Source organism: Bos taurus, chromosome 4 (assembly GCF_002263795.3).
Source record: "Bos taurus isolate L1 Dominette 01449 registration number 42190680 breed Hereford chromosome 4, ARS-UCD2.0, whole genome shotgun sequence".
Classification (NCBI taxonomy): Eukaryota; Metazoa; Chordata; class Mammalia; order Artiodactyla; family Bovidae; genus Bos; species Bos taurus.
Window position 1 is genome coordinate 65,700,057 of NC_037331.1, and position 17,419 is coordinate 65,717,475.

A 17,419-nucleotide genomic window follows, 5' to 3' on the forward strand; every position below is an offset into this window, starting at 1 on the left:
GAAAACGAGAATGGTCACAGATTTTGAACCCAAGTATCAACCAGCACAGAGAAGTCAGGCCAAGGACAGACACCTTCCACTCAACCACCTCTGCTGGTGACTCCGAGGAGTAAAGGAGAAAGCTTTTACTTAGTTGTTTATGGACCGAGCTACTAAAAGCTGAAATCATTCTGTTCAATCAGGTTTCAGAAAAGGAAATGAACTCTCAAGGAGAGCAGAAAAAGAACGGAGTGATTCAGGTGACAGCTCTCCCCTCTCTAAGCTAGAGCTCTTATGTTTCCTGCGTAATAACTCTCTTAGCCCTCCTCAGCCCCAGACAGCAGACAGCTTTGCGTACTTTGTGCTCTAGCTGCTGGACCGATGGCCCAGTTCTGATACACGTCCTAACCTGAGCAAAGAATCTTAAATGGCTACACAGATGATGTCCAAATGGTTTTGGTAAATCTACATATTGAGGTACACAGGAATGCTGTGAATCTCATGATGCTAAGTAAGAATTGTGTTTTGTGGGTAAATACCCCAAATGGGAAAATGTTGAACAGTGGACAAGAGATTAAAGTAGAAAGATGAGCAAGGGAGAGAGAAAGAGAAAGACGGGGGAAGGGGGAGTGGAGGAAAATTTGAGCTTGATAGAGTATTAAGCAAAATTGGTGGTTAAGGACAGAAATGGGTTTGTGGAGATAGAAAAAAAATCAGTGCTGTAGTCTACCAGAGCTTGTGAGCAGTTTTCATGCCTCTTCCTTCCCTCACTGTCATCTCTAGTGCTGTCAACACCCTCCTCAAAGACAGGTCTACAGGCACAGCTTCTCATGAAGTCATGGTTGAGAAGGCTAGACTTCCTAACCTGGCTGAGAATCTGCATTCATAAACTCCAAAGTGTGGGACAAGAAGGAAAGGTCCTGAGCTGTAGGGTGAGGGTTATGTACAAGCAAGCATTTCCCGACAGCAACAGACTGTTTGGAACTGTGTTAATAAGTAACTGACTGCTCAGATGGTAAAGAATCCGCCTGCAATGCAGGGGACCTGGGTTCGATCCCTGGGTCGGGAAGATCCCCTGGAGAAGGAAATGGGAACCCACTCCAGTATTCTTGCCTGGAGAATCCCACGGACTAAGGACCCTGGGGGCTACCATCTGTGGGGTTCCAAAGGGTTGGACACGACTGAGCGACTAACACTTTCACTTTTTCTTCTTTTGTAAAGGACAGTAATATTTAAATTACCTTAAGGATGAAAAGAGAGAACACAAAGGACCTTAGAATAGAGCCTGGCACGTGATAGGCACCCAGCACACGTGCCATTCTCCCCGGAAACACTGAGCTCCAACCACTGAAGTCCTGAAGGGGAGCTGGGCAGAGGAGAGGCCTGAACCCCCAACACTGGACAAGGGAGGCAGGCTATGAGCCGTGGAGGGTTCATGAGAGCATGTTTACTGACACTTCACTGAAGCAGCATAAAACAATGCCTACTAAATTCATCTTTTCTGGAAACTTTGGTATTTTAATGACAACTTTTAGCCTGTTGTCAGTAAAAATTTTGTTCAGAAGATGCTTCCCCACTCTGGAGTGGGGCAGGAAGGGGCAGGGCTCAGCCTTTTTATGGCTTGAGCCAAAGTATCTGTTTTAGCAGAGGTTTTCCTAAGGGGGCTTTCAAAACTTTGCTGTCTGAACATCAAAACTCAGTAAATTGGCTTGAAGCATGCACATACGTGAGCATTTTTCAAAGTTCCAGTGATTCCAGTGTGCAGGCAGGGTTGAGAACTACCGTCCTAACTCTTTTACTGCTGCAAAAGGCTTAAAAAGATGTATCCTTAATCATGCAAGAAAGGTATACCATCACAACTGGGAGAACGAAGTCACCAGCACCAGAAAAGCTCCTGGCAAGAGGGCAGGGCCACAGGCTACAGCTCTCAGGCATTTCCTGGTGATGCTCCCAAATAATAACCCAATTTCCAGAAGAGCCATTCATCCCATCCACATGATCCTAATACAATTCCTGCTTAGACGCAGCCCAATAACCAAGATTTATTGAAGAGACGGGAGAATTTTGAGGCACAATAAAATTATTCATCCATTCATATGCTGAATCTTCAACTAAACTTCTTTGGGGTGGACAAATGTCAAGCAAACAAAACCTGCCTTACACATAGTCGGACTATCAGCAAAGATGCTGGTGCAAGGCTCTTTATCGTGACTGATGCTATCTGAACCTCTTCATCCTAGCCCCTCCCAAGAGATGGAGATTAATAGTTATCCCTAGTGATAGGAGGTTAATTTAAGTGCAACTGCAGCCAGAGATAATTTGGATTTATTTCTGGTTTATTTGGTTCTCTTGTGAATAGACTCCATTGGGCAAGACAGTCACTACCATTAGCCTAAGTTTATATTGGTTAAGGGACTAATAAATAAGGGTCTAGAATGAATCTATCAAGGGATTTGACAAAATAATTTTTCAAATTATCACAAAAACCTTTGAACATCTGACATCTCTAGAACCATCTCACCTGACTAGTAGGATCATTTATTTATATGACTTCACAATGAATTCTGGAGCACTCTATATTCAGTATTTTACTATTATGAGCCGTTAAGCAGTATTAAGGTTCTGGACTCCTGCAGAACTCAGGCACCAACCACCTCTCTAGACACAACTCCTACTTGTCTGAACGTCCTGAATTCAACCTAAGTTTTCAAGAAACTACTGTTTTCTTAATGTATATTCCATGGGAATCAGTTAAGACTCTCAGCCTTCTTCCTATTTTTAAGAATGGAGAACAGGTGTGACTTCTGGGATAGTGCTACTTAGCCAGCTCCCAAGATAGCCCACAGTTTGATACAAATGCATAAATAATAATGGGCTGCATACCACATCAAGCCAGAAAGTCCCTGGCTTACACACTGGACTCGAACAGAAGAGAGTTGTACACACACAACTCTTTGGTGTGTAGAGCCTCTTTAGAAAACAGCTCTTCCCCTGCTTGCTTAGAAGCAAGCATATAACAGAACCATTGGCTATTGACCTAGCTTCCCCACGCAGGTAATCAATCACTTTACAGGCAGTAGGGGCTCTTTGGGGAGAAATCATGGATTGCACCTAGAGGAAAGACCAGAGAAAGCAGGGCTTGTAGAATTCATATCCACCGTCTAACACAGGACAAATGTGTTTGCCAATGAAAAGTGAAGAGAGCTTTGGTTCCAATCCTTTTAGATAAATCTACATGTTTAATATATTTTTCCCATTAAGGAGCTCTTAACAACGCCTGGCTCAGAGGGTAAAGCGTCTGCCTGCAATGCAGGAGACCTGAGTTCAGTCCCTGAGTCAGGAAGATCCCCTGCAGAAGGAAATGGCAAACCACTCCAGTACTCTTGCCTGGAAAATCCCACGCACAGAGAAGCCTGGTAGACTACAGTCCATGGGACTGCAAAGAGTCGGACACAACTGAGCTACTTCACTTCACTTCACTTCTAACAACGCCTGAGGTTGTGGTGATTGACTAGGGAGGTGCTCACTGTGAAAAGTTAAATAAATGTTAAGTAGTAAAGACAACTGCCCCCTTATACCTCTGTCCCAGCCCCAATGTGAGAATGTTAGAATATACACCAAGTTAAGAGCTATAAGGGGTGAAAAAAATCCTTAGAAAATAAAATCTCAAGTTTATTTAAAAGCTAGTTTCTTCTAATTTAATAATGAATACTTTAAAAAGCACAGGTCAGAGGAGAAATAAGCATCAGTGAAATGATTTCTTCCCCAGAGGTTTGTTCAAAATCAAGACTCATACAAAGTCTATTTACTGACTACCTACTGTCTACAGCACTGTGGTAGGCACCATTGGAGAAGAGATAAAGATGACAGAATCCCAGTGGGATTCTTCAATTGCTGTTCATTCTCAAGACAAAAAAACATTCTGGATACGGCACCTCCCTTCCCCTTTACTATCTGAGAGAACGATGGGATGCTAGACAGTCTTAACACAACAAATAAAGAGCTGGTCAAACTCACACATCCTTGAATTTTTTCCTAACAAATGAATACATGTGTTCTGACTCTATACAAAAACATCATAGCAGTGAAGTCCCTCAAAAGCTGAGCCAAAAACTACTAGGCTAAAATCAAAGACACTGTGACAGTTGAGAAGTGCTAAGTTAAGACACAGCAGATGGGGTTCCTCTAGCATCAGGAGTTCAACAATTTCCAGGGCTATCTGGGAAGCCAAGTACAAGCATGCCTTAGAATTAAAATAGAGAGTTTCTGTTGATCCACCCCACCTGGACACTCTGAAGAGCAGAGTATCATCAGGATACTGGGGTTAGCAGCCCTGACCCCCACCCCAGCAAGTCTCTTTCACTGCTTCCCCTCCTCCACTGCTTCTGCAGCCTCCTCCATACCACAGCACCTCCCAGAAGCTAGTCTCCCTGCTCAGAGACTGCTGCCTCTTCAGCACAATGCATCACCTCAGAAAAAGAGAAGAGAAAAGGCAAATTCATAGAGACAGAAAACAGATAAGTGGGTGCTTGGGGCTGGAATGCACATGAGACTTCTTTTAGGAGCGATGGAAATGTTCTAAAATCAGATGGTGGTGGCAGTTGCACAACTCTATAAATACACTAAATGTCATCAGTTTATTCAGGTGAGTTTTATGGTCTTATGACTAAAGTTAAGTTTAAGGTGTCTTCACTGTTTCACATCAAGTCAGGAGTGTCTACCCAAGTTAGGAAAAATAGCAGAAACATGAGCATGTTGGTTACAAGTCTGTTCAGAATTCCTTCAACTTTAATTGTGGGAGTAAGATCAGGCAGCCACTGAGGATAAAATGTAGTCCTGGGGAGGAGATGAGATGCTGTTTTTTTTTTTTTGTAAAGTGGACATGATAAGAGTTATTCTTTTATTAGAGCAAATGGTCATAAGTTGCCAAAACTGTTCTCATTCTTCGATTGCCTCTTTTTTCCCAGTTTCTTGACCTTCGAAGACAGGATATCTGGCCTCCACATCCGCCCACATGATGCTGCCATTGGCCAGATCGCGGACAACACTGGGCAGTTCAGAGACCTGGGGTAAAAGAAAAGAGAAGTCCCAGAATCAACCAACTGGATTAGGCTGTAAAAAAAAAGAGGATTCACCCTGAACTCAGGAAACGACATAGTCGAGCCCGTGTCTACACAGTGACAGGATCCCTCCAAAAACTGGTCCCTACGGTGTTTCTAAGTGACTCCCACCAAAGCCTCTTTACCTAGTTATGCTTACCTCCCTCCCAGGCTGGGGTCCTGCTCTTCCTCCAGCCCAGAAGCCCTGCCAGCTCCCTTGGGTACCCCAATTCCCCACAGAGCCTTTCCTGGTCATTCCAAGCCTCCAGGCTACCTGAAGTTACTTCATTTGTATTAAATTCAACTCTTAGAACCACGGTCAGTCAAGTAACAGGAGTGAAGGGAGTCAGGAAACTGGAGAGGCCCTCAGGAAGGGGCCAGCTGTTCATCAGCCAGAACCAACGGTGGCCACCACACAGCAGGGGTTCTCAAACCTGAGTGACCAACCATAGGAATCATCTGGGAGGCTTGCCTCTTTTTTTAAAGATTTTTTTTTTTTTATGTGGACCATTTTTGATGTTTTTATTGAATTTGTTATAATGTCATTTCTGTTTTCTGTTTTTGGCATTTTGGCCGTGAGGCATGTGGGATCTTAGCTTTCTGACCAGGGATCAAACTCGTATCTCTGCATTGGAAGCAGAGGGTCTTCACCACTGGGCTGCCAGGCAAGCCCCTGGGGGGCTTGTTAAAACAGTTCTGCCCACCCTTTCTCCCTCTCCAAACCCCAGCTCCATCCCAGTTTCTGACTTAGCAGGTCTGGGGTGGAGATTTCTCTTCTCTAACAAGTTCCCAGGTGATGCAGATGCTGCTGGTCCAGGAACCACACTCTGAGAACCCCTGCCTGATAGGAATACAGGTTCAGAGTACCCAGATCTGGTATTGTAAAAATATGAGCCAGAAATCTGTGACCTCTAAGGTAGACTGAAAATTCCCTTGGGAAAAAAGCAGCCTTTCACTCCTGTTTTCCCTATTACAAACTCTTAGTAACAAGCAGAGCAAATGAAAGGCACTCTAAATACAAACTTGCTCAACATAAACTGGTCAGGCAGCTGTCAAAGTGGTCACTCTTCTTTCCCTCCTGAACTCTTCCCATCTCCATGGTTCCCTGCCCATCAAGTAAAATTACTGAAATGTTATTCACTGATTTGCATTGATTAGCATGAAGAAGTTTATACATACTCGTGTGTACACTTACATGGAAATATGAAAATAAAGCTGTCTAAGCCTCCAAAGCCTGCCAATAAAACTATGGTAACAACCACTTGTGATCATGTTTCTCGCTCAAATAAACAATCATAAATGCAAACTGTTAGAGAATGAGCCCAGAGTGATACAAATGGCTGCAAAATATTAGAGAAGTGGTAATGGATATTTTCATAATTAAGCATAGGGGATTTGGGAAATATATGCTCTGTCTGATACAAATTTACGATTAAAATGAAAAAGACAAAAACAAGAAGGGAAGCATAAACACAACAAAATCCATCTCAGGTCGGAAGGAACCAGTTTTTAAGACTACAAATGCCAAAGCGAAGGCAGCCACCTCTGCTCTGATCTGCCGCATGGAGTCTCGGTCCCGCAAAGTGGCCGTGTGAGGGGTCTTGTTCACTGTATCGAAGTCAATGGTTATGCCGAAAGCCACACCAATCTCATCAGTCCTGGCGTAGCGTCTTCCAATGGATCCTGAGGAATCGTCTACTTTGTGAGAGATGCCGTGCCTGGTCAAGGCCTCCGCTATCCAAAATAAATTCAATAAATTAAAAATGTCATATGCGCTCAGGAAACTTATAACAGGAGCGAACACAAAAGAGCAAGAAGTTGCAGCTGCAAGAGACAGAAACATTCCCAAAGTTTAAACCCTTGCTGGAGCCCAAACCCTCACCCATCCCTGCATCTCATTCGGCTATAGGGTCATGAGCAGCCAAGGTGAGGAGACTGGTGTGGCCCCAAGCAGCTCAGTGGATGCCTCCCATCTCTCAACTCTGAAATGTGTGGGCCACACCAGACAGCCACAAAGATCCCTTTCAGTGCTGAGAGTCCAGTGGCTGAAGATCCGCAGGGTTGTCACCCTCTACTGGGTGTCCCCTGATGAACTGACCGGCAGGGTCAGCAGGAGAAGCAATGTGCAATCTGACTCTTGGGTTCTATCCCAACTCATTCAAATGCTAGGAGAAAACATCCCGAGCAAGCATACTCTTTATTCAATACTTTTTTTTTTTTTTAAGAGACATTTCCTAAAATTCAGTCTGCCTGATAGTATTCCCATGGAGATTAACCAACTGGATTTACTTACATAATTCCTTGACGAATGGCATGAACTCCTGGTTCTGGCTCAATGGAAGGACGGAACATTTGAATGGAGCTACTACGGCAGGGAAACTGAAGAACTAGATGATTTAAAAAGACATCCAAATGCATTAGTGTATAAAGATCTAAACATTAACGTCCAAATTTCACTATCAAAATACCGGAAAACAGGATGTGAAAAAGCAGTGTGATAAAACAGACAGCAGGATAACCAGAACTACAATCACAAAGATCTGGTTTTCAGCTCAGAATCTGGACCAACTCAGTGAACTCTACCTCTCTGGACTGGCGCTTCTCCATCTAAAACGTAGGTCTCTGCTGTCTGCTCTGCCTACTTTGCAGGTCAATCATAAAAATATTAAATGATGTAAAGCATTTTGAAAACTGCCATCTAAGATGGCAATTATTTGGTACTACTTAAAAGCCTTACTTCTTTCTGTGGAGATCCCTATGAACCTCCCCCGACATCATCAAAAAAGTAGTGTCAACAGACAAAATTCCATTCTGTCCTTTAAGAGATTCAGCATAGTTGAAGGATGTCTGAGTCTTAGTGACTAAGTAAAACAGAACAGTTTAATTAGCTTACAAATGTATGTCCCAAATAAATAGTAGGAAGAAAACAAACAAAAAAACCAAAATTAGGTTCTGTATACCCAGAGAAAAATACAGCCCTCCTAACCTGCTCCTGAAACAGATTTCAGAGTTACTGAGAACTAAAAGAAAGCAAAAATATTTGGCAGAAGGCAAACAATTCTACCATTTTGGATTGGAAATGAGAGCTGAAGATAGTTCTTAAATAGGATCTGTACAAAAGTTTCACTTGAAAGCAAGAACATGGGACTCAGAATGAATAAGTCCCATAAAAATAATGAATAACACGGGGTCCAGTTTGGCCCCCCAAAATCCTAATTAATCTTAAAATGTCAAGCAAGGATGAATATTCCACTGTAAGTAAACCCTAGACTGCACCAATATGGCACACGAATTGTGGAACACTCCTAACTCCACTTCTCTCTTCCTCTTGTGATAATTCCATTTAATGTGAGAGAGAAGTGGGGAACTGGCTTTATAGAAAAATGGTGGGTTTTTTTTTGTTATCTAACCAGCAATGCTTTTATACCAAATTTATACGAAAATGGATTGAGGGACTATGTGCTAATAATTTAGAAACATTTTTGGCTTCTTACAGCCTAATCAAATTCCTCTTCATGATGAAATCTTTATGTAATTCATAAAACACTATAACTTATTCTTGCCTAGCCTTTAAGGAATTTCTATTACAACTTTAGTTTTATCACTATAGAGTCAAAAGAATAGCTGAAAGCTTTTTTAAAAAAAGTTTTCATTAGAAAAATAACCAGGAAAAGTTTGAAGCAAACTTGGCCTCTAAAAAAGGGCACATTCAATAAAGTATGATGTCATTCCTCAGGAAGAACCATCGCTTATGTCTTTATCTCTGGGGTCCAGGCTTAGGTTCCTGCTATCTGTTAATGAATGAAAAGCCACTCCTTAAATATCAGGAAATGAAGATGTGCCTTTAGGGCACAGAAGAAAAGAGTAGCTTTATTAGCTGTATATTATCAACAGTTATGTCAAACTTTTAAAAATACTGGTGCCAAGAACTCATCAGTTCAGTTCAGTTGCTTAGTCGTGTCCGACTCTTTGCAACCCCATGGACTGCAGCACGCCAGGCTTCCCTGTCCATCACCAGTACCCGGAGCTTGCTCAAAAGTCATGTCCATCAAGTCAGTGATGCCATCCAACCAAGAACTAATAGTTCATCTTTAAGGCTAAATGCCCTAGGACAAACTACAGAGCTGATGTCCAGCATTGTGCACACACTCAACTTCAGCTGGTCACACAGGTAAGAATGCTTCTTTCGGTTAATTCGACCTGTACAACCTTTCCTCTCTATTCTTGTTCTGAGTGGTCTTCCTGGAAACCTGTAGTTATACATCAAAGGAGTATAATTTCCACAACCAGAGGTTAGGTGAGAAAGGTGAAATAAGCCATAATGAAGAGCTATGTAGAAGACATGGAGCAGTAATTCAAAAGCACTGGAGCCAAAAGAAAACTTGAGGGATGAAGACTTCTTAAAAACATGCAGCGTTAGCTAGGTGTGAATGCTGGGAAAGCCTACACATCACATACTTCCGCTCAATTTATAATCTGTCAGTTTCCCACAATGGAATCATCTGGGTTTCTTATAAACACACATGCACACACAAAACTAGATCCTGGGGTCTCAGACCTAGTGAATCTGTATCTCTGGACTAAAACCTAGGAATTTACATCTTTACCCTCAAAATACCTCAGACAATTTCATGCAGTTTTAGAAGGTTCCTTTTAATGCTTTACCAAAGTATAAATACAATTTTTAAGTTTGTCCAAATTCTATAAATCATCGCCTCCTTCCCAATTTTCTAAAAACACAAGTATATCCAGAAAGGAGCACTCCTACCATTGATGCAATACAGACAGCTCTCCCAAAGTAATATGTTGTCTCAGAACTCAGAAGCAACTAAAACAATGGCATCTGGAATAACCTACACATTCTAAAGCACAAATGAGATAAGGAAGTGCTTCGCTTTGTAAACAGTTAAGCAAAGGTGTTAATACTCCAGTAAATAATAACTGATTGTTTCAGAGCTGTCTTAACATCACTCAGGAAATGTCATTCTCTGACACTGTAAGACAACAAACAGTACACTGTATACAACTCACCGTCCTCTGCTCATCTCCCTCACGAACTTGGAATGTGTGTTCAAATACCGTATACATGATCCTGCCCAGGCCAAAAGAGGGTTCGATTACACTTGGAATAACTTCTTCCACTGCAAGAGAAACAGAAATTCAGTAAGACTCTCTGAAACCCCACATGATGCACTGTGGGTCCTCTCTAACAAATTCTAACTGGCCCTAAAAATATCTCTATTCTAGATGGATTGTGATTGACCCTGTACAGCAGGACAAAAAAATCAGAACATTCCTGAAAACTATTTCCTGGTAGAAAACATGATGCCTTTAAAGAGAAAACTGGAGAGGAAAACTTTTTTTTTTTTTACCAAATTTAATTGTTTATATACTATAAAAAATAAACCAAGATACCAGTGTATTCCTTCACCAAGTTGGTAAGCTATGAGCAATGCCTTCTGCCTCACCTATGCAGAAAGCATTGAAACTCCAGAGCTTCTGTAAGACTTGGCTAGAATTAAAAATCCACCACCACAGCTGGCAAATTTAATGAAAACAACTCCTATATACAAGTATCATGTGATTTGTGCTTTACTTTTTCTCTTACTATCTGGATGAGAACTCCCTAAGAGTCAGGTTACTGCTATTGTATTTCCAAGATTCTGGGGTCAGGAGTCTGTTACAGAAGAGTTTGCTGAGGTACCAGCAGTCAATCAAAGACCAGGGAACCCACAGCTCTTCCCATGGGTGCAGTTATACTTGTGGTATACATAGGAATTGTCTTCATTATTACTTATTATTCAGAAAGGAACCATGGCTAAGCACTATCCACATCTAACTAAACTGACCCTAACCTTGAGAGCTTGTTTCAAGAGAAATGAGATAACTGGAACCAAAAACTCACACACGAGAGTAACATTTGAGAAATGAACAAGGCATTTTCTGCCCATCCTTTGGTGGCATCTGAGCAATGGTGAAGGACAGCTCTAAGCCAGCTGCCAGGATGTGGCTAAAAGGCCTCAGAGCATGAAGAAGGGCTCCCCTGCTCTCTCCTATGACTGCTCTGACTGCTTTTACAGCTCCATGCAGCCTAGCAACAATGAGGCAGGCCAAAAACAAATGGAAAAGGAGCCCAGCTCACTCCACGGGCAGTAGTGTCTCAAATACCCACGACTCTCAGTTTCCAGGAGCATCAATTCAACCAAGAATCCTTCATACCTTCTCCAAAATACTCACTTACCAACTTACATAATTTGTCCTACCAAAAACTAATCATCTCATTGGCTTTTAAAAAGCATGAACGACCACTAACCTAAATGACTTTTAATAAGTTAATCTGCCAGAAAAGATGGTGTGGATAAGTTCTCTCAAGTGAGGAAAAAAAAGATGCTTTTAATCAAAGAGATACTCTTCATATGTGCCTCGGTCATAGAACATATAAAGATGGCATTATGAGTTATTTTTCAGTATGAGTACAATTATGTTTTTTTTTTCTGTTTTAAAAAACAAGATAATGTCTTGTTATATGAATATAATGTCATATTCATCTAATTTAGGGCTGTAACGTTAAGGATTCATTTTCTTCTTCAAATTTTCCATAAAATAGTTATGCTATGAAACTTAAAAAAAAAATGCCATTAAGGAGTAATGATTTTTGTCTGCTTGTTCCTTAATTATTTTTACAAATTTACCATGTAGTGTTTTCTGGAATCTCTTCACATTGACCATATCTTTTGTCAACTGAAACGTCTTCCCTTCAGTTTCAACAGTAAATTCCCTACAATGAAACAAAGCACATATTAGTGAAAACACATATGCCCATGCCTTAATTTAAAGGAGTTTTACAGATTGCTAAACCTCTTTTCATTTTAAGTGTAATACAACTTGGTCAACAATCCAGATATAACAACCGAAGTCAAATTTAAATTTTTCATAAGGAGTACCAAATTAAGTATTATTCTAACAGCACCAAACAGTATTTTGGGAGGCACCCAAATATGTGGCTAGTCTTATAAAATTCCACAAGTGACTTAGTGACCAACTCCTTGATTTTGAGATCAAGATAAAATCAAAGAAAATTTCTTTCTAATTACATTTGTCAGAAACGGGTCTGCTGGCAAAAAGACCACTGTTCTCATTACTGTCCCAACAAATGTAAAAATGACCAACCTGTCATCTTACAGAAAGAATTTTTAAAACTCCTACACTTTTTCCAAACTAAATTTTTATACTTATGCTGATGAAGATGAGCTTAAAAGAAGTTTAAAGATTCTGCTTGATATGTCAGATATGTCAATATAAAATACTGCTGCTGCTGCTGCTAAGTCGCTTCAGTCGTGTCTGACTCTGTGCGATCCCATAGACGGCAGCCCATCAGGCTCCCCTGTCCCTGGGATTCTCCAGGCAAGAACACTGGAATTGGTATACTATCCCCCCCAAATCACTGAGAGCTTCATGTTTATATCCTGAGATATGCCCATTCCATTTCAGGTTATAAGAATTCACCTTTATAAAGCACTTCATGTAATATAATACCTGTATTTTAGCTTATGAGGTATTTCATTGCATTATGATCAATTCAGATGTGTCTGGTCTCACAAGCAGCTTGGTGCTGGGAAAAGAGAGCCCTCATGTGGTTGTCCTTGGAGCTGTATGGCTGGTACATGGTACCCTGCATTCTGCTCGTTTCTAGCACTGATAATCTCATGCATCATATGAATGATTTTCATTGATTTCTTCCATTTTTACTATTCTGGAGTTTGTGCATGCATGCATTAAAAGACTCCACATAGACAGTATCATATACATGTTCTCTGTGAGCACAGTCTAAGTGCAGGGTATGTAACAGTTATAAAAAAGCTGAAATTAGCAAGGAGATAGTTATTATTTGAGAATAATTTTTAAAAGCTGTCTTGTTTGTATATAAATCTGATAGTAACCTATGTTAACTTTAATGGGATATGACATTATTCTAGCATAAAGAGACATTAATTCTAGGAGACCAGAAATGTTTTAAAATTTTCCTATTGAAATAGATAATTTTATCTTCCACTTCTAAGTGTTCGTCTTGCGATAGCTGACAAACACACACACACATGCACCCACTGTGGCCCCCGAAGTTCCCCTGGGTGCCTTCTCTTTCGATCCCCTCCATTCTCACTCAACCATTGAAGTGCCTTCTACTACTCTAAACCAGGTTTGTCTTTCCTAGAGTCTGGCATATAATCTTTTGTGTAAAGCTTCTTTCACTTAGCCTAATGTCTGTGACAAGGTCTGGCAAACTTTCTGTATAGGGCTTTCTGTATATTATGAAATATTCAGTTATAAAATGCTCAAGGTTTGCAGACCATAAGCAGACTCCCATACTACATTTTTTTTTAAAACAACCCTTTGAAAATGCCAAGTCATTCTTTGCATTGTGATATAAAAAATACGTAAGATGCTCCAAATGTACTTAAAAGTATATACTCCAGTTATTAGGTATTCTACAAACAACAAGTGGGTTGATAAATAGTGTTTATACCTTCAAACTCCTACCAATTCTTTTTTGTCTACCAATCATTGAGAGGGGTATAAAAATCTCTAACTGTAACTGTGAATTTGTCTAATTTTCTTTTCAGTTCTGTCAAGTTTGCTTTACATATCTTGAGGTGATTTTTAGTGGCATACATGGCTACAAGTCACTTACGTTCTTGATGAATTGATGATCCCTTTATCATTACGAAATACAACCTGATAATTTTTCTTGTTCTTAAGTTTTCTTTGATGTTAATAAGGCACTCCACCTTCTTGATTAATGTTTGTATGCGAAATATTTTTAAAATTCTTTTCCCTTTAAACTTAAATTTGAGGCATACCTTGCTTTCTTGTGCTTCACAAGAAGCACAAGCTTTGCATTTTTTGGCAAATTGAAGGTTTGTGGCCACCCAGCGTTTACACATCTATCAGAGCTACTTCTCCAACAGCATTTGCTCACTTCATGTCTCTGAGTCACATTTTGGTGACTTTCGCAATATTTCAAACTTTTTCATTATTATTATACTTGTTATAGTGATCTATAGTCAGTAAAAGACTTTGATGTTACTAAAGATTTCCACTTGCTGAAGGCTCAGATAGTGGTTAGCATTTTTCTGCAATGAAATATTTCTAAACTAAGGTACATACACTGTTGTTAAAAATATAATGCTATTGCACACTTAACAGAGTACATTAGAGTGTAAACATAACTTCTACATGCACTGCAAAACCAAAAAAATTTGTGTCACTCACTTTATTGCGACAAATTTATTGCAGTGGTCTGGAACCAAACCCACAATATCTCCAAAGTATGTCTGTATTAAAATTACAGTCTGTTTCCTGTAAACAATATTTAACTGGGTCTCGAATTTTTTAACCAGTCTGACATGGCTATTAATTTGAGTGTTTCGATCATTATATTATAATAACTATCAGTACTGTTGAGTTGAAATCTACCATTTCCTGAGTTGTTTTCTATTCGTCTCATCTGTTCTTTGTTCATTTTCCTTCTCCTATCTTTTTCTAGAGCAGTTTTTATTATTCTATTTTAGCGCGCTTATTGGTTTCTTAGTTACATCCCTTTGGTTTCTCCGTGTCTTATCCAGGCAATTGGTCTAAAGTTGACTACATGTCCCTTTCTATTAAACTTAGCATATGTAACATGTGCACCTTACAGAAGTATGCATATTCTTACATATTCCCAACTCTTGGCTCCCATCCTTTGGGCTACTGATGACACAAATGCTATTTCTACACATCACAAATTTCACAATACACTTAATATTTTTCTTTAAACAACCCATTATCTTTTAAAGAAATTCAGAGATGTCATTTTAAATCAACGAAAGAAAATCAGTCACTCATATCACCCACACAGCCGTCATTTCTAGAGCTCTTAGTTTCTTTGGGTAGATCTAAATTTCCACACTTCTGCCTGAAGAACTCCTTTAACATTTCTTGTAGTGTAACTCTGGCTTACAATATGTCCTCTAAGTTTTCTGTCTGAAAATATTATCTCTTCTTTTTCCTCAAGTATTTTTTCTGAAAAGACATTTTCGGTGGGTATAGGCTCTTGTCTGTAAGAACCTGAGATTTCATTCTACTGTATCATGGCTATGTACACACAATTACATTTGTGATATCACCTCTATCTAGATGTTCCATTTTGTTTTTTTAAATATGTACATTTCCATTTCCCACCTCATAGGTTCATGTTTTCTCTTATGACCTTGAGCACATAAATACTGTTTTAACATCCTTCTGTATTATTTCCATGATGCTCGCCACTTCTGGGTATTTCTTTTGATTGATTTTTCTCCTTATTTTGGGTCTTTTCATGGTTTTTCATATGGCTAGAGATTTTTTTATTGTTTGCCAGACATAGTAAATTCTACACTGTTTAGTGCTGAATTTTGTTGAATCCCTTTAAAGATTCTTCTCTATGGTTTTTCATTTATACTTACAACAATTACGCTGAGGACTCCAAAACTCAAAAAATGGGTACTGACTTGAGAGATAGATGTAGTTTCTAATCACCATGAATATGTCTGCACCTTTAAGAAAGTTACTGGGAGGAAAAAAGATCTTTGTAGTCCATTTCAAATCTGTTTCCAGGTCACAACACCAAAACTCAACAGACAGTCCCTTGAAAGTAGCCAAGAGATGGTACTCACTTGCAAAAGTTTCTAAAGAAACTAATGTCCTCCTAATTTTCAAAACATGGCAAAGAGAACAGAGCTGAGTGGAGCCCACGTTAGAGCACATACCTTAACACTTACCCTTTTTCATTCAGTAGTTTCTCCATTTCTGTGATGTAACACTCATCACAAATGGCGAGGTACTCCATCACCAGCTTTGCATCCTTCTTGTACGCCTTACCAATTGCTCCCTTATTGGGTTCAAACTGAACAACATTGACTGTTTTGTATGAAGGGGTCAAGGAATACAAAGCTACAGAACTACCCCAGCACTTCAAGAAATGATCCTGAGGACAAGCCTTCATTGACTTAAAACAACTACCAGTTCCCTACTGGTATCCAAGATCCTCTGTATGCTGATTTCAAGTGCAAGATAAAACAACTACTCAGAAAATCATTCAGATAAACCCCACTCAAGATAAGTAAACATCATCAAAAAAGACTTTTTCAAAGTTACAATGAGATAAAGGGACATTATCTAATCAGCAATATAACCCAATACATAGCATAATGAACTTTGATAACAATTCATTCATTTCTTTATGTCTCGGCACAATAGGATCTACTTCTTGTCACCTCTAGCCCTTAGATGAACTCATAATCTCATTGTCTGGTGAAGGAAGGAAATTTCTCCTTTGCTGATCTACAGATCAAATGAGATAAATTATTTCATCATAAAAGGGCATTCATCTTTTAATAGAGAAAACATTCACCGAGCACCCTTTATCTAAAGAGCATGTATGTAGATGCAGGTGTTGGAAATGGCTGAGAAAAACTGGTCAACATCCTGAAAGATGCAGAGCATTTTTCTTTCAAGGACCAAACACTGAGTGGACACATGTTAGACTACAGGTAAAGAGAACAAGAAAGGAACGGTGAAACGCATAAAATGATTGGCTTAAATAAAGTGCCAAAACATCTCAGTTTATCCACAGAACAAGGTACAGTCTTGAACTTATCCATTTTCAAGATGTTTACTTCTGAGTTGCAGAAGTGATCAGAAAGGATATGGGCTCTTTCAAAGGTTTCTCGGCTACGAGTGGGACTTTGGTGGCCCTCGCATGACAAGACAGGTCATAACAGGAACGGTCAGCACATCCAACAATCTCGATCCAGCCCTGAGAAGACATAATAAACATCTGTAACTCACACAAGGTTCATTCACAAATGCATGCAGATTATACATACTCATGAATAATTCAATTACAGAATTTCCACTCAACTTTTACAAATGCTTGAAATGGGTACAGTTTTATACATCAAGTAGTAGCAATCTTATAATAAATATAATCCACACATGTACACAAAGTAGTCTTTTTATTTTCTGGACAGAATTATTTTGCCATATTGTGAATGTGGGGTAAACTAGTATTTGCTGGGATTTAGCTATGGAAATAAAATGTGAACCTAGACAAAACTTGTAGATCTCTATCAAATTTTTGACCAGAAGTCAAAATGAATCTGGTAGAAACTACTAGCACAACACTCTGTTCCATAAAATGCTTTAGCATTGATGGATTTTGGCATCCACAAGGGGTCACCGATGCAATGGACATGAACTTGGGCAAACTTTGGGAGATGGTGAGGGACAAGGAGGCCTGGTGTGCTGCAGTCCACGGGATCGCA

General features: G+C 39.8%; 1 protein-coding gene across 3 annotated transcripts in view; it reads right to left on the bottom strand.

Moving 5' to 3' along the window:
* Positions 1-4,738: 4,738 nt before the first annotated feature.
* Positions 4,739-17,419, bottom strand: part of GARS1 (glycyl-tRNA synthetase 1) — a 53,542-nt gene continuing 40,861 nt past the window's right edge. Inside the window, exons 11-17 of one of the 3 annotated variants that reach the window (NM_001097566.1) lie at positions 16,804-16,911; positions 15,875-16,020; positions 11,771-11,856; positions 10,110-10,219; positions 7,372-7,465; positions 6,622-6,812; positions 4,739-5,043 (exon numbers count right to left, since the gene is read on the bottom strand). In NM_001097566.1, coding sequence (NP_001091035.1) covers positions 4,918-5,043; positions 6,622-6,812; positions 7,372-7,465; positions 10,110-10,219; positions 11,771-11,856; positions 15,875-16,020; positions 16,804-16,911 — 861 coding nt within the window. In that variant the 3' untranslated portion in view covers positions 4,739-4,917. Of the gene's footprint in view, positions 5,044-6,621; positions 6,813-7,371; positions 7,466-10,109; positions 10,220-11,770; positions 11,857-15,874; positions 16,021-16,798; positions 16,912-17,419 lie in introns of all 3 variants that reach the window. The other 2 variants (XM_059885431.1, XM_059885433.1) reach the window with 2 other exon arrangements.